Genomic DNA, 25,229 nt, shown 5'->3' with positions numbered 1-25,229 from the left:
TCAGAAGTGTCCTGTAATTGCTGTGCCTGCACCGCGGAGGCTGAGGACCCCCCCCTCACACAATCAAGAGGCGGGGTCGGGCCCTGGAGTCCACCCGAGAGCGGCCCTCTGGAAACATTCTCTGCCAAGCTAAAGGCCAGAAGCAATATCATCTGTAAATTAGCTGGAATCACATGGGGAGCAGATGCCCATACTCTGCGAACTGTGTGCATTGCTTTGGTGTTCACTGCTACTGAATATTGCTCCTCACTGGAGCTAGTTGACACAGTTCTCAACTCAGTGGAACACTCAAGTCAACCCCTACAGTTTTTTTTATTTTTATTTTGTCCAACATTCCTTCTGGGCTATGAAGAAAAAAAATTAACACTCCATGCTATATCGGCCTACCACCTCAACAAGTGGACGATGAAAGACAGCACTGCTTGTGATTGTAGTCACGAAGATCAAACAGTGGAACATATCGTAAATGACTGCCAATCTGTCATTTTTCTGACGCACTGAAAAGCAGGGGCGGCGGAACAACTTTAGAAGTGGGGGAGCTCGATATTTTCCATTCCTGAAAAAACGTATTGTGGCAGAGATATATATATATATATATATATATATATATATATATATATATATATATATAGATAGATAGATACATTTTGACAAATAGTTCTATCTATCTATCTATCTATCTATCTATCTATCTATCTATCTATCTATCTATCTATCTATCTATCTATCTATCTATCTATCTATCTATCTATCTATCAGTTAAGAGTCTTTAGAGAAGTGTACTGAGAATGGTGTGTTTTTTTTACATGTTTATGTACTTATTGTATTTGCATGTCAAGTCTGCACCGAGTTGCTCATTTAATGTGGCTTCAACTACACTAATATTTAAGTTATTGGTTCATGTTGATGACATCATTCTGTAACTTGTGTGGTGTACATTAACAACTAATGGGTTCGGTTAAGCTAATGCTTTTTTTGTATTGTGGCTAAGTGATATTCCTACCACTTGGCAGCCGCTGAAAGTAACTAAGAAGTTACTTTTTTCTAACTTTGTTACTTTTGAAATCAAGTAATCAGTAAAGTAATTAATATGCTTTACACGATCAGGATTTTTGGGAGCCGATCACTGATCAGCAAATAAAAAAAAAAACGATAACCGATCCGACCACAAGATAGAGCAATGTGTCTATTTAAATGACTTGTTCATTTACTGTGTATACTAGTGTACTGTATACTGACTTTCTTCAAAAATATCCTCTAGTCAGGTCATGTATTCTAATCAGTCAGCTCAAACCAACATTACAATATGACAGAAATAATGGGTGCTAACTTACTGTACTTAAATTACTTTATTGTAATTAAATTACTTCACACACACAGAAACCATAGAGCATGATTCAACATCACGCCGGCATGTTTACGTACAACCGTTGGTGCTAGCACTAGCTTGCTAGGCTACATATCATTTTGTTGGCTGCTTGATTGCCGTAATTTATTAAAAGTACGTGAACATACCTCAAGCAATCCTTGAACGAACGTCTTCTCCCGAGCACCAGTGACCACCACCACCACACGTTTCTCCATTTTGTTCTTTTTTTGACCAACACAATACACGCGCAATCTATTGTTGATGATGTGGATGTGGGAACGAGTGTATCCGGTCGTGTTTGATTTGACAAAGCCCAGTGATCGTAAATAACGTCAAAAGACACGTGACAAGGCTAAAAATAAACTACTGTAGCTACTGTAGGATTCAAATATACCGTATATACGATGGCGACGCAGAGTAAATGTCTTTTGCGGAGCCGATCAATAACGTCATTGATCGGATAGGCGAATTATGACATTAAAGCCGATCAATGTATCAGCATAAAATGTTAATTATCGGCCGAAACCGATCAAGCCGATCAGATCGTTGTAAAGTCTCGTAACTAAGTTACTTTTTCAAGGTAACTGTGGCAACACTGCTTGGTGGTAACATTTAGTAAGCGAACACAATAAGTACGAATAAGAGATGAGCAAAAATGACTGGAATACAGAATACAAGGAATCTGCTGCAGAGAGTGACCGTGACAGAGAGCAAGGTAATGATCAGGCATCTCCTTTCCACTTCTGCTGTGCTTATTAAACCATGTTAGTTGCAAATCAGAATCAGAATCCTCTTTATTTGCCAAGTATGTCCAAAAAACACACAAGGAATTTGTCTCCTGTAGTTGGAGCCGCTCTAGTACGACAACAGACAGTAAATTGACAGAGAACACTTTTGAGACATAAAGACATTGACAAAAAAAACAGTCACTGAGCAGTAAAGGGTTGCTAGTTATCTGGTAATGCCGGTACATTATTATTTATTTTTTGACAATTGTGCAAAAAGATGCAGAGTCCTCTAGCACTTAAAGCAGTTCGAAAGACTAATATTGCAATAGTCCGGTGCAATGACCATTGTGCAAGGGGCGCCGAGACTTCAAGCGAGTAGTGCGATAATCTGGGACAATGTTGATTGTGCAAATGTTGCAGATACTCCTCAATCAGTGTGCAAATGGAGCAGATGCTACTCTGGCATGAGTGGCCAATATTTGTCAATAACAGATATGCAAATAGTGCAGCGTGGCGAGACTACTACAGTGAGTGCACGAGTAATGGCAGCAGGTGTGACACAAGAGGCTCCGCCCACATACACAAAAGCTATAAACTGCAAAACAACATGTAACACTCAAAAACAGAACCAGGAACATAACAGCAACAAATCAAAAATCTTTACCTTTATTTGAATGTCAAAGAGGTGTGGATATAACAAGGTTATTATTGTTGCGGTGCACTACATCATACAGAGATGTGTTTCTAAGATTCTGCAGGTGTACCTAATGTCACATAAAGCCAGGGAGTAATGTATATACTGTACACAATTTGAAGAGATTTACAGAACTTTAGAGTTTGTATCTAGTTTTTTTTTTTATTCTTTAAAGAAATAATTCCATTTACTGCCTCACAGTTCTGAGGACCGGGATTCAATCGCCAGCCCCGCCTGTCTGGATTTTGCATGAACTCCCCGTGCCTGCGTGGGTTTTCTCCGGGCACTCCGGTTTCCTCCCACATCCCAAAAACATGCATGGTAGGTAAATTGATGACTCTAAATTGCCCGTAGGTGTGAATGTGGGTCCGAATGGTTGTTTGTTTGTATGTGCCCTGCGATTGGCTGCCAACCAGTTCAGGGTGTACCCCGCCTCCTGCCCGATGATAGCTGGGATAGGCTCCAGCACGTCCGCGACCCGAGTGAGGAGTAACGGCTCAGAAAATGGATGGATGGAGTCCAACCAGTAACCTTTAAAGTGACAATTATGGTTTCAAAAATGTGGAAAAAAGGGTCTTTTTGTCTTGGACCTTAACATTAGGCTATTGTTATTGTCAGTTGTGTGGTGTGGGCTGCTGGAATGATTGACTGTAGAAGGTTTGCCAAGTGCAGTGTGGGTTATGTTTGAGAGCTCTCGCTTGTATGCGCTGCCATAAAAGCCATAAGGCACTTTTACAGCCAGAGGCAATCGGCCAAAGAACTGTCACACTCGTTGTGAGTGGTGTATACTGCATGTGTGCAACATTTACAGATAAAAGTTACCATATCATTTGAAATGATTTTTCCAAATTGTGAGTGACTTGTTTTCTTGGCAGGCTCCCTTGAGTTACTTACTGGCCAATAAAGCCTGCATTACTCCACAGACACCAGAATTAAAAGCCATATCCTAGGACATTATATTAACCATTTCATTTGCAAAATGCCTTGAAAACATGTAAGCTACCATTGGAACAAAGGCCTGCTTAGAAATTAAACACTGAATTGAAAAGACATACCCAACAGGATGGAAATATGGCAACAAAAGTACGATTCTACTTGAATGGGTGTGCTTTGTTGTTTGATTAGTAATTGGGTGTTCAATTATTTATACGGGATTCAGTTAACAAACACTGGAAGGTCTGGTAGGTAATATTTAATTACTTTATTTAATTACTTCAGAGCCCTTAGAAAATCACATATTTAATTCATGCTAAACAATACCGCGAAGACTCGCATCTCCACGATTTGGCATTCGCGAACTTCACTTATTTGCAAATTTATTTAATTTTTTATTTTTGTCCTGTTCAGCTGTTAGGTCAAGCAGAAAGGATCCCTTTTATGCTGGAACAGTTTTACTGCGTCACAGTCAGTGTTGCCACAGTTACCTTGAAAAAGTAACTTAGTTACTTTACTGATTACTTGAGATTAAAAGTAATTTAGTTACTTTGCTGATTACTTGATTTAAAAAGTAACTAAATTAGAAAAAGGTAACTTTTTATTTACTTTCGACAGCTGCCAAGTGGCAGGAATATCACTTACTCACAGTACAAAACAAAGCATTAGCTTAACCATACCCATTACTTGGTACTGTACGCCACACAAGTTACAGAAGGATGTCATCAACATGAAGCAATAACTTAAATATTAGTGTAGTTGAAGCCACATTAAATCAGCAACTTAGTGCAAACTTGACATGCCAACACAATACAGTAAGTTCCTAAACGTAAACAAGCACACCATTCACAGTACGCAGCCGATTGTGGTCCATGAAAGCAACTGTGTGTGTGTGTGTGTGTGTGTGTGTGCGTGCCTTTGTGCGTGCGTGCACTTAAATGTGAAAGTGAGTGACACACAGACACCACTGCTCCCACCGCAGCAATTTTGGTGCTAAGAGCAAGAAAACTTTTTTCTTACTACGTGACGTCAGCCAGCTCACAGACGAAGTTGAGAATTCTCAATTTTCATTGTAAATATTATTTAAGCTAATTATTGTAAGTCTTTCAGTGAGTCAGTCCTTACCCTCCATGACCGATTGATGAGCACGCACTCGGTATGAATAATTAACCCACAATGCATTGCGCGTTTAACGCGCCAGTAAAACTATTCTTAATGTGTAAATAAAAAAAGTAACAACAATCAAATTCACTTTTTACTAAGGAAAATAACAAAAATAGTGTGGCGACAGTGAAATTGTGCATTTCTTTGCACTTTTATCGTACTGCAACTCACTGTGAATTTTAGAATCAGCAGTCCCCAATCGCTTTCTTCTGGGTAGTCTCTGTTAAATGCTGCAGTACACCTGAACTGCTCTTTGTTTGAATCACTATCTACAAAGTTACTGTTTGGTGAGGGAAGTTGATGATGTAACAGTAACTATTGTTAGATTGAAGAAATAACTGTAACCTAATTACTTCCCTGGGAAAAGTAACGCGTTACTTTGCTCGTCACTCAAAATGGCAGATTTTTGGCATCACTGGTCGTAGTGGACCTTTTAAGCTGCCACTGTGGTTTCTTAGTATTGGATATTGGATATTTATTGAGAATCAGAGTTGATCAGTCGAACAGAAAAAACGTTTGTAGAGGGGAATGAGAAAAGAAGAAAAGAAGACAATGAAAGACAGCACTAACTATAAACAAAATGAGGAAAGTAAATCATTCTCTACCAAGAACAATGACACCTTAGATATGAGTGTTGTATGGGGCAGTAGTGCTACACCCTGTGAGGGAAGGACAGGACAAGGACAGGAGGGGAAGCATGCAGGACAAGGATCGTGAACCCAGCTGCACAACTAAAGTGTGGCTATGAGTGGCTATGTAAATTATAATGCTCAAGCAGTTCACATAATCATGAGTTATTTGTTGCAATAAGTGAGTGACCCCATACCCAGCGAGTAAGTCCCAGGGGTGAATTGACACTGTTTTGCATCCACAATGACTGACAGAAGTGTCCTGTAATTGTTGTGCCTTACTCTTCCCGCAGCTTTTTGCCATTGCTCTCTCTTACTGCTGATTTTCATCATGGCACCACCACTCTTCTTCTTTGATGGAGAAGATCTGGCACTATTGTAAACCATGTCGGCTATCTAGTGGTGAATGGTATTATTACAACTTTATACTTCTCTGTTTTACAGGACATAAACCTTATTTATCATCCATCCATCCATTTTCTGAGCCGCTTCTCCTCACTAGGGTCGCGGGCGTGCTGGAGCCTATCCCAGCTGTCATCGGGCAGGAGGCGGGGTACACCCTGAACTGGTTGCCAGCCAATCGCAGGGCACATACAAACAAACAACCATTCGCACTCACAGTCACACCTACGGGCAATTTTAGAGTCTCCAATTAATGCATGTTTTTGGGATGTGGGAGGAAACCGGAGTGCCCGGAGAAAACCCACTCAGGCACGGGGAGAACATGCAAACTCCACACAGGCGGGGCCGGGGATTGAACCCGGGTCCTAAAAACTGTGAGGCTGACGCTCTAACCAGTCGGCCTTATTTATCATTTAAAAAAAAAATTAATCTAGGTGCCACTCTGAGTGTGGGCGCATGCTCCCTGTTTCCTCTACCAAATGGTTAAAATTTTCAACACCCCCCACTCCCAAAAAAGAAAAATTGCAGCCCTTGGGCCACCAGTTGCCCTTCCCTGATTTAAAATTAACATAAGAAACATCTTTTTGTAATGTGGAAAAAGCAGGACTAAAAATGCAAGCACAGGGAGAACATGCAAACTTCACACAGGAAGACCGAATGTAAACCAATACATATTCATCAGAATTGTTTGGACACACGTACATCTCGAAAGGAGTAAGAAAGACAGACACAGTAAGCCACATCAGCGACGTAAATAATAATCAACAGCGGTGCAACAGAGTTTAACTCACCAGTGAATTCAGCAAAGAAAAGAAACAAAACTCACTTTTGACAGAAATCAACAATGGAAGACTTCCAGTATTTCATGTTCTTTCTTCTTGGCATTTTATTACAAAAGGAAGCTTTTTTTGAGACCAGCTTTTGCCTTTCTCCATTCCCACAATGGTACGCACTTTTGCAAGTAATGACTGTTTGTTGACCAATGGCCTGACTGCAGTGTCAACCTCTACCTTCTACATACTATGAAGCCAAAATGGTGCCACATTTATTTAAAGTACAAATCACTCATATTAGCAACCTTTGTAATGTTTGATAAAAAAAAATATGTCGACCTGAACTTCTCTACTTTGTGGAAACAATGATTTTGAGGTACACACACTTTTACCTCCTAATGTTAGAAATGCAATCTCCAGATTTGTTCAAATTTAACGAACAATTATCCATCCATCCATTTTCTATAGTGCTATCTTCATTAGGGTCACGGGTGAGCTGGAGTTTGAGTACACCCTGGACTGGTCATCAGCCAATTGTAGGGCACACAATGTAAATAACCAACCATTCACTTTCACTTTTACATCAATGGACAATTTTGAGTCTTCAACAACCTAACGAGTTTTTCAAATTTGAGAGGCACTAACTGCTATTACACCATTCTGCCCCAAGACAATTATTACCATAGAAAATAATGAAAATTGAATTCATCCATTTCAGGTCAAATTTTGGCCATCCTAAAACTTTAAGTGTAAATTATTGATATGTTAGCCGTACTGTACTGAGCAGGCAGGGCATTGTATGACTTTCCTATTTCGTAATTCCATGTCCAGATAGAAGGGATTTATTACATTTTCCCATTTGCCATCATGGTTCCCTTCTGTGTTAGCATCAATGAATAACTTAATAAGTCAATAAATAAAAAAACTGAAGGAAGAAGAAAAACACAGCTGTGGAATTAATGCCATAGATGGTCTGGCCAAATTCAGAATTGATACATTTGAAGTGGGATATAAAATTAGCGGTGGCACTGAATTGTGGGTAGGAGGCACTTTTTATTTAATACTTTCAGTTTCATTACACTTGTGCCCAGTGTTAGTGTTAATTCTTACATTCATGCAGCTGCAAACAAGCACATTCCAGGTGAGAAGGAGGACAAATGAATCACATTAAGTATAGAAAGGTCAACAGCACTCTTGAGAGACCATAGATGCACAATGGTATGTCATTAAAAAACAAATAAGAGCAAAGATTATTGTTGCGAGAACGTAAATGCCAGTGGTTGATGCAAGACAAAAATTGGGAAAATTCCTGTCTGTGTGACAGTTAAATAATCATCTCTCCCTCCTATAGGCAGACACCAATGTGAAGATTCTATGAAGGATAGCACCGTGTCATCTCTCCAGGCAATATGGTGCGCACATCACTGTTACCATGGTTTCACTATCACCCCGTTTGAATGGCCTTGCTGTTGGCATATGTGATATAAAATGGTCCCAGATGGCCAGAATTGATTTCATTAGCTGAAATTCTATTAAGCGGATCCAGTTCCCCCCCCCCCCCGCCCCCCCCTCATGAATAGATTCTCTATTATGAAGGTCTGGCACCATTCAGACAGATTTCCACAATTTATTTTTACCAATTATTCCCTCTGTAAATCTGCGGGAATCTGTAAATCCTTCACCAACATGAGTGAGATCCCCTTCATCCTTGCCCTCTTCCTCCTCCACATGGGGACCAAAGAAGTACTGTAGATGCAAAAGTGTAATAACAAGTGCGATTGTACTGCATGTCCTTATGACCTTCTGATGAAAAAAATGATAATGTTTGCAGACCATTGGATGTTTCCTGACTGTGGCCTACAAAGATGTTCTGCTTAAGTTTATTGACAGGTTCTTGGCCCAATTCTGAAGGAGTCCTGATTTTCAATGTCGGACTAACATAATGAATACATACGTAACTTATTGGATGGCTCCAACTTTTCCTTAAGACATAAAAATGAAGCTCAGTTGTGTGTGTGTGGCCTTCATGTGCCGGTATGCACTCCCTACAATGTCTATCAACATGTTATCATGTTTTCCAAATGCGTCAACATATGCAGAATATGCATACAGTATATATGCATAACGTAACAATAATTTTTTTGTATTATCTATTCACATTTAATCATGTTTTGTTATCAGTTTATTATTGTTGATGCATTATTCAAAATTAAGAAAAGTAAACAAAATGTAATGAAATGTAATTAGTAATATTACTTTGGGAAAGTAATTGAAAATTGAAATAGATACACTACTATTACATTTTCAACCGGGTAACTTGTAATTGGAACCAACTACATTATATTGCCAAAAGTATTCACTCACTCATCCAAATGATCAGAATCAGGTGTTCCAACCACTTCAAGTCCAGTCGTGAAATTTCCTCACTCATAAATATTAACCTGGAATCGTTTGAGAATGACAGCAACTCAGCCACGTAGTTGTAGGCCACGTAAACTAACGGGGGCTAGGGCAGACGACGCTGAGGCGCATAGTAAGAAGAGTTAGGTCACTTTCTGCTGAGTCAGTCGCTACAGACCTCCAATCTTCATGTGGCCTTCAGATTTGCTCAAGAAACCCTACGGATTAAAAATGGGATGTCACTAAAATTTATATCTGAGTCAAGGCAGGTGAGAGAATCGGAAGGACATTAAATTAACCAACATTGCCACTGCTAGTGTTTGTTGAAAACTCTTTATTTAGGTCGGATAAACCCCTTGAGATGCAATCTCATTTACGAGGGGTCCCACACAGTGTTAGGTCATTCACAGCAGAAGTTGCTCGTCACTTTTTTTTAGAAAAGTTTCTAGAGGGGGCATGTGGGCAAGGAGATCAACAGTCAGCGATGTACTTTAGATGTTTACTGAACGAGATTAGCAGTCAAACACACAAATAAAAAAGGACAAAACTCGCAAGGAGCTGTTGTAGGCTACAAGTCATGCCCAGACACTCACACTAACTAACCGGACAATCCGACGTCACTTACAAGTTCATACCCCTTGAAGGTCAGCTCACGAATACGACAGGATGTACAGTATTTATACTTTATAAATCAGGTTGCATTCTTTTTGCCCCCAGTCAGCTGGGATAGGCTGCAGGATCCTGCGACCTTGAACGGGACAAGCAGTATTGAAAATGGATGGATGGATGGATGGATGGATTGATGGTAACACAAAAAAAAATTGTTTTGGAGGGCTGTAATGGATTAATGGCATTTCAATTAATTTCAATGCGGATAATTGATTTGATATACAAGTAAATTGCGTGAGAAGCTTGGTCACGTAAGAATTAAACTCACAAGTCAAGGTACTACTGTACTTGTATTCCTTCACTTGTTTACAATATACTGACTCTGGCATACAGTAATACTTTGTTTATTTAAGGTACATAATTGAAATATGGAGTTGAGTGGGGTAATTATGTTTGCATGCAGCAAATTCGGTGGGCGACTGGTTAGAGTGTCAGCCTCACAGTTCTGAGGACCCGGGTTCAATGGATTGAACCCCACTCCCCGACTGTGTGGAGTTTGTATGTTCTCCCCGTGCCTGTGTGGGTTTTCTCCGGGCACTCCGGTTTCCTCCTACATCCCAAAAACATGCATAAATTGGAGACTCTAAATTGGCCCGTAGGTGTGACTGTGAGTGCGAATGGTTGTTTGTTTGTATGTGCCCTGCGATAGGCTGGCAACCAGTTCAGGGTGTACCCCGCCTCCTGCCCGATGACAGCTGGGATAGGCTCCAGCACGCCTGCGACACTAGTGAGGAGAAGCGGCTCAGAAAATGGATGGATGGATGCAGCAAATTCTACTGTTCATTTTCTTAAAACAATTTTTTCCCTGTTTCCTGGTGTCAAACTCTTTTGACATTCATTATAAAAGTATTTTTGTTTTAATAATAGACAAATTGCAAGAAGCTGCACGATTAATATTCTGTGCTGAGGACCGTAAATTTCAAATGGTAGCTTTCACTGTGCTATAGAGAGTTTCCTGTCGTGCATGTGTACCAGTCCGAATATCATTTCTAATATACAACGTACTTGTTCTCAGTGAGTGACATCTGTGATTCCCTTCCGCTGTGAAGTCAAACACACATTTTGTGAAACATGGAGCACAGGGAAGCCAGTTTCGACCATGTGACAGTGCTCAGTGCAGCTCAGTGAGTTGAGCTTCATTTGAGGTGAGCGCCATGAGAGAAAGAGAGGGATTGACAGTGACAGAAAGGGAAAGACGATGAACTCTCCATGATGGGTGTGTGTGTGTGTGTGTGCACATGTGTGTGTGTGTGTGCACGTGTGTGTGTGCGCTTGCAAATGTATGGGTGTTTGTTTTATGCAAATGATGTTTTCCCCGTAGCGGTCTTTGAATTGCATCTTGCAGGGCGTCATCATGGAGCCACTTCAGTCACGCAATGCACAATGTACCCAAGGCTATGAGGGGCCGTTAGGGACATTATTCAGGATTAGCTCTCACACATACTATTCAAATGCTTTCACACATACACACACACACACAAACTACAGAAAGGCTCTCATAAGGACGACTCAAACACTCTCATACACAAGAGCCTTGCTCTCATTTACACTAGTCAAATGCTCTCATTGACACTAGTCAACTTCTCTCACACTCACGCAGCTTGCTCTCATGAACAGTACTCAAATGCGTTCACGCAAGCACATCAATCACATTCTCGCACACATCACTGGCATTCACGACTTCATGTCAATCATGCTCACACGTGACTTATGTAAATCTTTTACTAGGTAGTTCAAGTCAAAAAGTGAAATTATACAGATGAACTGCACACTGCACACACTCAGAGTGAAGTATTTCATATTTAAAATATGTATTATTTTAATGATTGTAGCACATCCATCCATCCATCCATTTTCTGAGCCGCTTTTCCTCACTAGGGTCGCGGGCATGCTGGAACCTATCCCAGCTATGAACTGAACTGGTTGCCAACCAATCGCAGGGCACATACAAACAAACAACCATTCGCACTCACAGTCACACCTACGGGCAATTTAGAGTTGTCAATTAACCTACCATGCATGTTTTTGGGATGTGGGAGGAAACCGGAGTGCCCGGAGAAACTCCACACAGGCGGGGTCGTGGATTGAACCCCACTCCTCAGAACTGTGAGGCAGACGCTCTAACCCGTCCCACACCGTGCCGCCGATTGTAGCACAGAGCAAATAAAATTTTTTTTCTCATATTGAGAGACTAAAATATAGCGTCAAACGAAATAGTTAAATAATTCAAGAAATAAAATTATTTTTAATTTAGAAATTAGACTGGAATTTGCCCTCTGAAAAGTACTTCAGTGTTTAATCACTCTATGAGGGTGACCACGACCGAAGAGAAATTCCTTGTGTGTTTTTTTGGACATACTTGGCAAATAAAGATGATTCTGATTCTGATGAGTACTGAAGAAAAACTTTTCAACTATATTCTTATTTATTGAGATGTACCTATATTTAAAAAAGTCATAAAATATTTGACTGACTGTGTGTAGTCTGGAGTGCATATCTATGACACAAGTTTCACTACGACAATTAAATGCCTTCATTCCCTTTGGACACCTCATTAGGTACAACAGCGCAGGGGAGCTTAAACGCGACTATCCGGCCATCCTGCCTGCAACGAACCGTGTACGTTTCTGATTGTAACGCAGCGGTGTTGAAACTTTGCCTTGAGTCCAGGAGTAAACACACGTCCACTGCGCTTTAGCCCGAAAGGCACATTTATTCGGCAGCATCCGCGACCGAATAATGGCGTCTCGCTCTTGATAGACGAGGCAGGCTAGCCCTACGTCATACACGACACGGCTTCTGATTGGCCGACCATTACGTCATATCCTACAGCACTTACACATTAAAAGCAGCCATTTTAAATCATTGAGGAAAAGCGTTATTGTAACCCAATAATAAGTATACAACATATATATATATATATATATATATATATATATATATATATATATATATATATATATATATGTATATGTACTATACAGTGTAATGCTATGTAACGCTACTGCTTAAGTTAGGCTTACTATTGTACTTTATGGCTGTTGGTCAATGCTATATTTATTTTGAAACCACTTCCTTTTCAACTCATATAAATACACGCTCACATAAACATTTCAAATGTTTGCACACGTACACTTCAAACACACTCGCATAAACATGTCAAATCTATTCATATACCATCCTCAAATCCATTCATAAAATATACTCAAACCCTTTCACATTTCCATGCTCAAATGCTCGCATACATACTTCTTGGGAGATTTATTTTAAGATGAATTAATTCACTATTTTGTTTGACGTTATATTTTAGTTTCTCAATATGGGGAATTCTTTTTTTTTTTGCTATGTGCTACAATCATCAAAATAATACATATTTTAAATATGAAATACTTCACTGAGTGTGTGCAGTGTGCAGTTCATCTCCATAATTTCACTTTTTGAATTGACCTACCTAATAAAAGATTTACACTATTCATGTGTGAGCATGATTGACATGAATTCGTGAATGCCACTGATGTGTGCGAGAATGTTATTGACGTGCTCGCGTGAACGCATTTGAGTAGTGTTCATGAGAGCAAGACGTGTGTGTATGAGAGCATTTGAGTAGTGTCAATGAGAGCATTTGAGTAGTGTAAATGAGAGCATTTGACTATTGTAAATGAGAGCATTTGACAAGTGTAAATGAGAGCATTTGACTAGTGTCAATGAGAGCATTTTAGTAGTGTTAATGAGAGCAAGACCCGTGTGTATGAGAGCATTTGAGTAGTGCCAATGAGAGCATTTGAGTAGGCAATGAGAGCATTTAAGTAGTGTTAATAAAACCAAGACTCGTGCGTATAAGAGTGTTTGAGTAGTCCTTATGAGAGCCTTTCAGTTGTTTGTGTGTGTGTGAAAGCATTTGAATAGTAAGTGTGAGAGCTAATCCTAAATAATGTCCCTAACGGCGCCTCATACAAAGCAAAATTATGCAATTATTAGTTGTCAACCAAGAATTGAAAAATTGCTCAAAAAGAAAAAACATTTGTCCTCAAAGATTCAAATCTCTAAAATACATACATTCTTATTTGCATACTCTCTCCTAGTATCACACAAACACACACACACACACACACACACACACACGCACACACACACACATACTGGATTTGCAAGTAGAAAACCGTTGTGAAGGCTGACTCCTAAATTGTGACAAAATGCTTGCAAAAGAAAAACATTCCACCAAGGACATGTCCGTATTGAATATATTTTTTAGTAGTAGCGACTAGTTAGAGCGTCTGCCTCACAGTTCTGAGGACCGGGGTTCAATCAACGGCCCCGCCTGTGTGGAGTTTGCATGTTCTCACCGTGCCTGCGTAGGTTTTCACCGGGCACTCCGGTTTCCTCCCACATCCCAAAAAAACATGCATGGTAGGTTAATTGATAACTCTAAATTGCCCGTAGGTGTGAATGTGAGTGCGACTGGTTGTTTGTTTATATGTGCCCTGCGATTGGCTGGCAACCAGTTCAGGGTGTACCCCGCCTCCTGCCTGATGATTGCTGGGATAGGCTCCAGCGATCCCGCGACCCTTGTGAGGATAAGCGGCTCAGATAATAGATGGATGGATGGATAATTACATACAGCAGGATAGTATTTATTCAAGTTCAACCAAGTGCACTTCCAGTCAATGTACGTATACCGCGCTCATCCGTATTTACTTGTGATTATGTGTAGACCAGTTGAGCAGCACCGTTGGTATCTGAAATTGTAGGTGTGTGTTTATATGTCAGACAGATGGCATTGACAACCTGGATTAAAATCTGAGTCTGTCCTCCTTTTTCAGTGTCAGACTGTCAACTGAACAACATGCACTCCCCATATGGATCTAACTATATAACCAGAAATGATGGTGTACAGCTGCACTGATGATGGAAGATCATGCGTTTCATCTTTCCATTTGATTTCGGCAAAGAAATTGACTCTCAGTTACCCAAATGGTGTGATTGTCAAAGAATGAACACACATTTTTTTTAGACCTTCTAAAGTAACTTCAGCTTTAAGAGGAAAAAACGATCGATATTCTTTTATGTCTGGAATCATCAGAACCTCCACAAAATTGGTCTTCAGAAAATCAATAAGTAAAATCAAACCCACTGTTTATATGCTGGTTTTATGAGGCGAAACTGCATAACTATAAGCGACGAAAACGCTAAATGAACGACGCCATTCTGAAATCCACTGACTCGTTCTGTTCTATAATTTGCTAATTTCAGATATGTTTCCCCCGAGTGGGCCGGTTCAGTTCGGATCACTTTTGATTGATTAATCTTGATCAGGCTTGGGAAGGATTTAAAAATTGTGCAACATCATAGCAGCGAGACAACATGTAACTCACCAATAAGTTAAACACTAAGGATAAACGCCGCACACAGCTGCGCTGATATTAGATGAGAAAAAGATATTCAAATAGATAAATTCCTCTCCATCATCCTGTGCGATTTGGGACAGCGGTGGAAGAATGACGCTTTGGATTAGTAGTCTTCCCTGGTTATCAATTTTTTTGTTTCTTTTGTTTTTTGCTGTGAAAAGTAAATACATCTGTAAAGACTTTGCTTTACAGAAAACATGAAACTAATTTTACCCCACAAAAAAAGCAAACAACAAAGAAACTACTACTACTGTAAAATTTATCAAGAATAAAATCAATCAAAAAAGTCCACATCAAGCACGTGATGATGGCCCATAAGGGCTTCAGCACGAGTTGCTCTTCTCTACAACTGTTGAACTCCTTGAGAGCCTCCTCCTCCTGCTTACATATAATGTATAAGCAGGTATTAATACAATTTGTTTCTACTAAATGGTGTTTTGACATTGCAGACAGAGACAAGTTATTGCTAGATTCTGGATTATGTACAGCACTTTGTTAAAGTTGTTACCGTTGAGTTGAGTAGAGGCGGGGTACACCATGTATATGCCCTGCCAATCGCAGGGCACATATAGACAATTTAGAGTTCAATTAACCTACCATGCATGTTTTTTGAATGTGAGAGGAAGTCGGAGTACCCAGCTAAAACCCACGCAGGCCCCAGAGAACATGCAAACTCCACACAGGAAAACTGGATTTGAACCCACGACCCTTGAACTTTAAGGCGGATGTGCAAACCAGTTGGCCGCCGTGCCACTCTCTCCATCATAATCAACTATGTTTTTTTCTTCCTGTTCCACTCTCCAGTGTTACTGCGCGTTGTCTGTTGTATCACGGAAGGGACAGCTTTCGCTCCACAAGTCAGTGGACAGCAGCATGTTAACTTATACATGGCATACCATACCAACATACTATATGACAGTGACTGGGACCCCAACAAAAGGGTGCTGAAAAGTGGGATTCGATAGACACTATATAGACGGCATAGCAGAATTAACTAATTATAATGGGGGATTGTGAGTTCAACCAGCCATATTCCATTTGCCATCTCTTCAACTATACAGCATCAGTCTTTCCATTCTACTTACTGGAACTCTTTTTCCTTTTATTTTACAAATGGAAACAAATCCCAGGCTGATATGATTTCACTTTTATGGCCTTTTTTAAATATATGGGTACTTGTGATTGACCGGACAACAGCCAGCTGCTGTCAATGACCTAAGATGCCACCTCTCCTTCATCACAGTTTAAAAAAAAAAAAAAAAAAAAAGTGCAGGTGTTGCGATGTGACAGCTCTGCCCTTTTGTTCTCTCTGTAAGCAGGAAGTGACAAGTGTCCATGGATCGCCATCAAAACGAGTGACATCCAGAAGTATTGTGCTGCCCGATCACCCACGAGATAAGACAATGGCCTTATGTCTGGATGACAGTTTCTGTGAGTACTTTCCATGAAAATGTGATGTGTGATATGTGATAGGAGGCCCTTCACCGGTGCTCTCAAATAACAAACCCAGCTGTAGAAAATACCAGTTTGGGAATACTAGATTATTCTTGCCAGATAAAACTGCCTGCCTGGAACATTTTTAATAATGAATCTTGAATCTTGGAAGATAACTGTGTCTTTTAGATACTCTGCATCCAGACTGTGATAGCAGCACTGAAGAAGTTTTCAGATGATTGTGACAGTGGTGTGCACAGCTAACTTTCACAGTGCTTAGAGTTGTGTGTGTGTTGGACTAGTTAACTCGCAACTCAGTTTTCAGAGTCTGCTCCAAAGTTCAACGCCCTCAAAGTCGTGCAATCGGGAATTTCACCAAAGGTTTGCGAAAAATATGCCACAATTCAAACCACCATCACGTATGGCATCATGTAATCTTTGCGTACCTCATGAGACCTTAGTTCAGCAAGGATCAACCAAGAATAACTATTAATAATAGTAACTAATAACTAATAATAGAAAGAGAAAGTGAATATACAGGGAGACTTTACAACCAACTTTTTATACAATTTTTAGTAATTATTAAATTATATAATATTGAGTAATATTATATTAAAATACTAAGTACCGGTAATACTGCTGATGTCCATTCCCAACTGCATACTGTATATGTACAGTATTGCTCCATTTATAGCCATGTATAATTCTGCTACCTATTCATGCTGCCTTAATTCACATAGTTATCTGCATACATGCTGGACATACGGTAGCATGCATAGTACAGTACAGTATTCTGTTCCTATATTATTATTTATTTATGCCTATATTATTTATTGATGAATAGTAACATCACAGCTGTTAATGAATACGTATAGCTTCTTATGTGCTTAGTGCTTACACTGTATATAGACTATTGATACATATTAACATTTGGGTGGGTGTATGGGAGTTTGCCGAACCAGTCTACATGTGTTTTGTGGACTTGGAGAAGGCGTTCGACCATGTCCCTCAGCGAGTCCTGTGGGGTGTGCTCCTGGAGTATGTGGTACCGGACTCCCTGATACGGGCTGTTTGGTCCAATTTTTCCGTTATTTAAAGCATACAGTATATAACCATTTTAATTGAAAATTAAAGCTTTAAAATCTCCAATATAACCTGGATGGCATACTTCAGCAGCCTAAAATATTGGTGGAACAGCGCGGACAAATGTCACATTGTGGTATTTATTTATATTATTGATCAGAGTTTACTCGCCTTGTAAAAATAAAGCACACTCGGGTGGGTGATGTTATATAATGTGATCACAGATCATATTTTTTAATTAACAGTGACACGTGTAAAAATAAATGAATCAGCAACATCATGCACCAGACCAGGGTGTACTCCGCCTGTCGCCCAAGTCAGCTGATACACACTAGCTCAACCGTGACCCTAATGAGGATACATGGTATAGAAAATGGATGTAAAGATAATGTCTAATCAATTAAAATGTTGTGGCAGTGATACAAAGTGATGATCTGCATTGCTAGATAGTGACCGGCGAGCAGTCAGCATTCTTCTCTGAACATTGCCTGTTGTGATTAGTGCAAAAAAGCCAAATAAAAAACAAAAACACACAGTAGTGTAACCTTTTATGCTGGCTGAAATGAGCTCTAGTGAAGTTTCACACATGTAACTTTAGAGATGTTTTTTTTCCCCCCAAGGAAAGGTTTGTTGGTTTCCAAATTGTACAAAGTGTTTTTTAAATTGTATTTATTATTTTGATGCACCATTACACTCTATTAATTTCTGACCTTATTTGTTTGTCACTCAAAAACACAAGCACAAAGGGTGTGGTAAAAAAAAAGCATTTACTTACTTTTACTTTGGGTAGTAAGTATAGTCCTTCAATAGGTATTCTATGGGAGTGTGTTTATTTTCCACTTTCGGAACAGGAAATCCATGTGCAATTTCAGTGGGATTATCAGTCGAGTGCAGCCTCTCCTCAAGGGCCGATAACCATACTTTTCTGTGGTCAATGGGCTGCCAACAGCAGCTCGGGGTGGGCTCAAGTCAGTAAACACCAGTGATCACAGCTAATAATAGACAAAATAGACATGAATAATTCATATGAAATGGATTCAGTCTTGTATTGTGAGAAGGATATAGCGCCAGAAAGAATAAATGAAAGGCTTTGGGTTGAGGTCAGTGGTTTATGAAAGTACCCTTGCTTATGCTGTAGGGCAATGTTTGTTCACGGGAGGGATAAAAGAGGAAATCTGTTCACCTCGGTTGCTGCTGCTTCTCAGGGCATTTGGTCGGAAGGTTCACTCAAGCCTACATGGGCTGACCTGCGTTTGAGATGTTTGACACTGTCTGCTGTCACTATTGTTTGGGAGATGAGGTAATTTGCTCAGTATAGAATCAAACTGAATTACATACTGCAGTAATTCTCAAAGTGTGGTCTGAGAACCACTGGTAGTACATGGGCTCCTACTAGTGGTACATAAAAGAATCACTGAATTAAATAGTCAAACTGTGCATAATGTTCCAGTGTCTTCAACATTTATTCATTTATTTTTTTAAATCCAGGACAGTACATTTGTTAAGTAGAGTTCAGTTGTATTTAACTTTTCAGTACTGGTACTAACCATTTGCATACATTTAGAAATATTTATTTTCAAACATTTATTTAGGTACAAGTTTTGAGGTGATCCTTCGTGTAAAAAGTAAGAGAACCCCTGGTAGACTGTTATACTTTTAAGTGTTACTTTTTGTAATGGGTTTTTATTTTATACAGGCAATTTCGGATTTAGATTTGGGTGCCTTCCAGATGGAGTAGGCAGTTAGGAAAAACAAACACATATCATCATATATGATATAACTCTCCATGTCCAGATGTTTTGAAAACTCATCGCTCTTCGGCCTCATGTAATTCCTCTAAAGTACATTTTGTTATAATTTAGAAGGAGACTGGTGACTGGAGGCATGGCCTGGAAGTGGGTCAATCATTTTCTTGTGTATGCGCATTTATGCCAGAAGGAAGCTCTGGGAACAATGGTGAATGTGGAGAAGCTATCCTTCGTTTGCCAACAACTAGATCTTCTAATACAAGGAAACACAAGCAGAGCGAACAGACCAGAAAGGTGAAACAGATGCAATCTGATAGAGAAAGCTAGTATAAAAAACTAGGATACACATTGGACCTAATCTTCGAGAGGTGGCTAGCAATGGTGAGTGTGGTAAGGAAGTGAAGAAACGGGCCAAAGCAGTCTGGAACGGGTGGAGGAAGGTGTCAGGTGTGTTATGTGACAGAAGAGTCTCTGCTAGGATGAAGGGCAACATTTATAAGACAGTGGTGAGGTGAGCCATGATGTACAGATTAGAGTCAGTGACACTGAAGAGACAAAAGGAAACAGAGCTGGAGGTGGCGGAAATGAAGATGTTGAGGTTCGCTCTCGGAGTGACCAGGTTGGATAAAATTAGAGAGGGACAGCCAAGGGTCTATGTTTTGGAGACAAAATTAGAGAGAGCAGACTTCGACGGTTTGCTGGAGGAGGTGGCATAAATGGAGTTGTTAAGATTTTAGAATAGGATTAGAAATGAGCTCATCAGAGGGATGGCCAAGGTTAGATGTTTTGGAGACAAAGTTAGAGAGAGCAGAAGTCGATGGTGTGGACACATCCAGAGCAACTATCGTGAGTATATTGGTAGAAGGGTGATGAGGATGGAGCTGCCAGGCAATAGAGCTCGAACAAGACCAAAGATAAGATTGATAGATGTAGTGAGGGAAGAAATGAGGGCAGTTGGTCTTAAGAGAGGAGGATGCAGGAGATAAGCTTACATGTAAAAGGTTGACGCGCTCTGGCGACCCCTAACGGGACAAGCTGAAAGGAAAAGTAGCAGAAGAATAAGCGTTTGGGACCTGGGGACACTAATTGTTGAAGCTTTGTCGGTGGAATTATTTCCCATTCTAGCTTGATTTACAACTTTATTTGCTCAACAGTCCTTGGTCTCCGTTGTCGTATTTTAAGCTTCATAATAAGCCACACATATTCAATGGGACTGCTGGCAGGCCAGTGTAGTAATCACACTCTTTTATTACGAAGCCACGCTGTTGTAACACGTGCAGAATGTGGTGCTGAAATGAGCAGGGACGTCCCTGTAAAAGACCTTGCTTGGCTGGTATGTTCCTCCAAAACGTCTATGTGCCTTGACAAGATACCCATGCCACGGGCACTAATACAACGCATACCATCATAGATACTGGCTTTTGAACTTTGCGCTGATCACAATCTGGATGGTCCTTTTCCTCTTTGGCCCAGAGGACACGACGACCATGATTTCCCAGAACAATTTGAAATGTGGACTCGTCAGACCACAACACACATTTCCACTTTGCGTCAGTCCATCTCAGATGAGCTTGGGCCCAGAGAGGCTGGCGGTGTTTCTGGGTGTTGTAGGTATATGGCTTTCGCTTTGCATGGTAGATTTTTAACTTGCATTTGTAGATGTAGCGACAAACTGTGTTAACTGATAATGGTTTCAAAAGTGTTGCTGAGTCCACGTGGCAAAATCCACAATGATGGCGGTTTTGAATGCAGTGCCGCCTGAGGGATCGAAGATCACGGCCTTGCCACTTACTTACTCTGAATCTTTTGATGGTATTATGCACTGTAGATGATGAAATCCCAAAATTCCTTGCAATCGTATGTTAAAAAAAGTTATTCTTAAACTGTTGGACAATTTGCTTATGCAGTTGTCCACCAAGTGGTGAACCTCTCCCCATCCTTGCTTGTGAACAACTGAGCCTTTCAGGGCTCCTCCTTTTCAGAATCAGAATCTGAATCTTTATCTGCCAAGTGGGTCAAAGACACACAAGGAATTTGTCTTCAGTAGTTGGAGCCGCTCTAGTACTACAACAGACAGTCAATTGACAGAGAATACTTTTGAGACATAAAGACATAAAAAACACAGTCGCTGAGCAATAAAAGTTTAACAGTAATGTGGTAATGCCGGTACAATTTATTTATTTATTTTTTGTTTTGACAATAGTTCAAAGACATGCAGAGTCCTCTAGCAATTATACCAGTTTTAAATGATTAATAGAACAATAGTCCGGTGAAATGACCACTGTGCAAAGGGTGCAGAAACTTCAAGAAATTGAAGCAGTTTAAAGTGACAAGTAGTGCGATAATCTGGGACAATGTCAATTGTGCAAATAGTGCAGATGCTACTCAAGCACATGAGTGGCCATTATTGGTCAACAACAGATATGCAAATAGTGCAGAGTGGCGAGGCTACTACAGTGAGTGCATGAGTATTGTATAATTCCCCCGACAGAGATGTGACAACATTCTCAAGACAAAACTGGCAGCATGTTACAATGGAATTGTAAGTTAACTGTTTCAAAAGTTAATGGGAAGAGGGAAGAAGCTGTTGGAATGTCTGCTTGTTTTAGTTTCCATTGTTTGATAGTAGCCTACCTGAGGCACTATCACTATCGACACATCCTTGGGGCACCCCGGTGCTGGTGGTGCGTGGAGATGAGGTGGTGTCCCACAGCCTCCCCTGCTGTGTCCTGCCTGTCAGGAAGCTATAAATCTACTGGCAGATGGCAGGCGAGACGCTGACCTGGAGAAGCTTAGAGGAGAGGAGTATCGTTTGCAAACGTTTCTTTCGAACTAATGATTCTTTTTAGTGAATGTACTGAACTGAATCAGTTCATGAGATGATTCGTTCTTTGAGCTTGGCCGCCGCCATGAGTGAGTGAAGCAGAAGCAGAAAAGGAAATGCTGCAGCGTTCTCTCACTCCTGAATCTTCAGCGAATGACCAATGAACCGCCAGGGTGCAGGCAGGGGAGGGGACTTCACTAAAAGTATTGCTATGTAATTCGGGATTCGTCAAGCAACAAGAAAGTGGAACTACAGCGTTCTGTCACTCACTTCGGCAAATGACCAATGAGCAGCCAACATCAGGCAGCGCTGTGCAGGCGAGGGAGGGACTGTACTGAACTGAACTGAACTTAATGTAAGGTCAGCCACGAATGATTTGCTCATTGAACTTCTTCATTTGCGATCCACTAAGGAGTGACATACTAGTTTGTATACAATGAACTGTTCTGCCATAGTGACTCATGTGGAACAGTTCACTGCGAACTAATACAATGAGTGATTCGTTCGCACAAGGAACGACCTACTACTCAACGAATGTACTCATGAGTGATTTTAACTGTTTGTCTTCGCGGGGATAGCCTTCACTGGCATCTGTTTCTCCAAACTAACAGCTAATGTTGAGTCAGTCCAGCACATCACAGCAAGCACACACACGGGGCGTGGGTCGGCCCGTGTCTCCATAATCTCAACAGACTACACATAAAGTAAAGAGAGGGCAGTGTCATGGTCTGTGTTTCGGTTTGGGTTGTGGTTAGTTTTGTTTCATGTTTTCCTGTGTTCCATGTTGTTCATGTCGTGTGCTCATTTAGTTATTGTGTCCACCTGTTCTCGTCAACCTTCTACCTTGTGTTGAGCAATCAGATCCCTCCAGCCGCTCGTGTCTTGTCCAGGTGTTCCTCGTTGTCTTGTCAATCTGGTTGTATTTTGTTCCCTGGTTTCTTTCAGTTCTTGTCGGTTCATTGTCATTGTCAGGTCTCATTGTTTCTGTTTGTGCCACGTCTTAGTTACCAGTCATGTTTTGTTTCCAGTTTTATGTTTATTCAAGTGTTTCTTTGTTACTTTGGTTGTCTTTGTTTAGTTTGCTTTATCCTCGTTTCTTTTTTGCCTTTTTAAAAAAAAAATTTTATCTAATTTTTTGAGACTCCTGCACTCCTGCCTTGCGTCCCTGCTTCCCAGTACTTGGGTCCTCCACATTTTTGCCATGCATTTCCTCGCCTTCGAAAACCCTAACCGAGACAGAATGAACTGACCAAAACAGAACCCAGCGGGAAGAACACTGTGTCACCCTGCACGCCACCAGTCTGCCTTCCAGCGCCCTCAGCCAACCAACCATGCCTACCCTCCTCCAGTAAGCCCTAACGTTTCATCTCTCTGTCCTTTTCACCTGTGTCCCCCACTTTTCCTAGTTATTCACACTGCCCTACCATTTTAACCCCACGTTTTTTAGATTCAGATTTTTCAAATTGTGAAGATGGCCCCGATTTAGTTAACCTGTCTGATTCTGACTTTGACATGTATTTAGATTTTTCTGGTTCCTTCTCTAGTTTTTCCCGTCCGAGACAGCTTATAAGCATTTAAAACATCCATCCATCCATTTTCTGAGCCGCTTCTCCTCACTAGGGTCGCGGGAGTGCTGGAGCCTATCCCAGCTATCATCGGGCAGGAGGCGGGGTACACCCTGAATTGGTTGCCAGCCCATCGCAGGGCACATACAAACAAACAACCATTCGCACTCACATTCACACCTACGGGCAATTTAGAGTTGTCAATTAACTTACCATGCATGTTTTTGGGATGTGGGAGGAAACCGGAGTACCTGGAGAAAACCTACGCAGGCACGCGGAGAACATGCAAACTCCACACAGTCGGGGCCAGGGATTGAACCTCGGTCCTCAGAAATGTGAGGCAGACACTCTAACCAGTCGTCCACCGTGCCGCCACATTTAAAACAGAGAGAATAAAATAAAATATAAATACAGTTAAAACAGCGTACTAAAACAGTGCAAGAAATATCATTTAAAAGTGGAAATGCTCTCGAAAGCATGGGAAAAAAAGAAGAGTTTCTAACAAGGACTTAAAAACATGCACACTTGGGGCTCATGTCACTTCTGTTGGCAAAAAAAAAAAACTAAACTGTTTAGTGATTTATAGACCAGTAGCAGAACTTTGAAATCTATTCTAAAGCTGACTGCAAGCCAGTGTAAAGACTTTAGAATTTGGGTAATATGCTCTGACCTCTTTGTTCTGGTCAGAACCCGAACTGCAGCATTCTGAATGAGCTGCAGCTGTTCAAGGAGTCCAGTCAGAAGACCATTACAATAGTCAGGTCTACTTGAGATAAAAGCATGGATGAGCTTCTCCTTGTCTGCTTGACACATTCAAGCCTTCACTCTGGATATGCTCTTCAGATGGTAGAAGGCAGTTTTAGTAATTGATTTGATATGACTGTTGAAAGTCAGGTTGGAATCTATCAGAACACCAAGGTTTCGGATTTGGTCTATAGTTTTTAAAGAGAGTGACTCCAGGTATTTACTAACAGCAATCCTCTTTTCATTATTGCCCAAAACAATTATCTCAGTTTTGTTGTGGTTTAATTGAAGAAAATTTTGGCTCATCCAGATATTTATCTGTTTTAGACAGTGACACAACACCTCAATTGAACTGTAGTCATCTGGAGACACTGGTAGATATGACTGTGTCATCTGCATAGCTATGATCGTAAAAATTAAAGTTCTGAAGAATTTGACCCAAGGATAGCATATACAGGTTGAACAGGAGGGGTCCAAGAACTGACCCCTGAGGGACCCCATAGGTCATTGCCATTCGATGAGATTGAACACTTCCAATGGTTACAAAATAACTCCTTTCCTCCAGGTAGGACCTGAACCATTTAAGGACTGTTCCATTTAGCCCTACCCACGTTTCCAAACTGTTCAGCAGTATATTATGAACTACCGTATCAAAAGCCGCACTG

The 25,229-nt window shown here is 40.6% G+C and overlaps 1 protein-coding gene across 1 annotated transcript in view; it reads left to right on the top strand.

The window, feature by feature from the left end:
* Window positions 1–25,229, top strand: part of LOC133409942 (xin actin-binding repeat-containing protein 2-like) — an 83,178-nt gene that overhangs the window by 20,518 nt on the left and 37,431 nt on the right. The window contains 1 exon segment of the mRNA XM_061690558.1: window positions 16,486–16,597. Within this exon segment, the coding sequence (XP_061546542.1) occupies window positions 16,486–16,597 (112 nt within the window).

This window comes from Phycodurus eques, chromosome 1, assembly GCF_024500275.1.
Source record: "Phycodurus eques isolate BA_2022a chromosome 1, UOR_Pequ_1.1, whole genome shotgun sequence".
Taxonomy (NCBI): domain Eukaryota; kingdom Metazoa; phylum Chordata; class Actinopteri; order Syngnathiformes; family Syngnathidae; genus Phycodurus; species Phycodurus eques.
The sequence above is the reverse complement of the archived record's forward strand: the minus strand, read 5'-3'. Positions and strand labels throughout refer to the sequence as shown.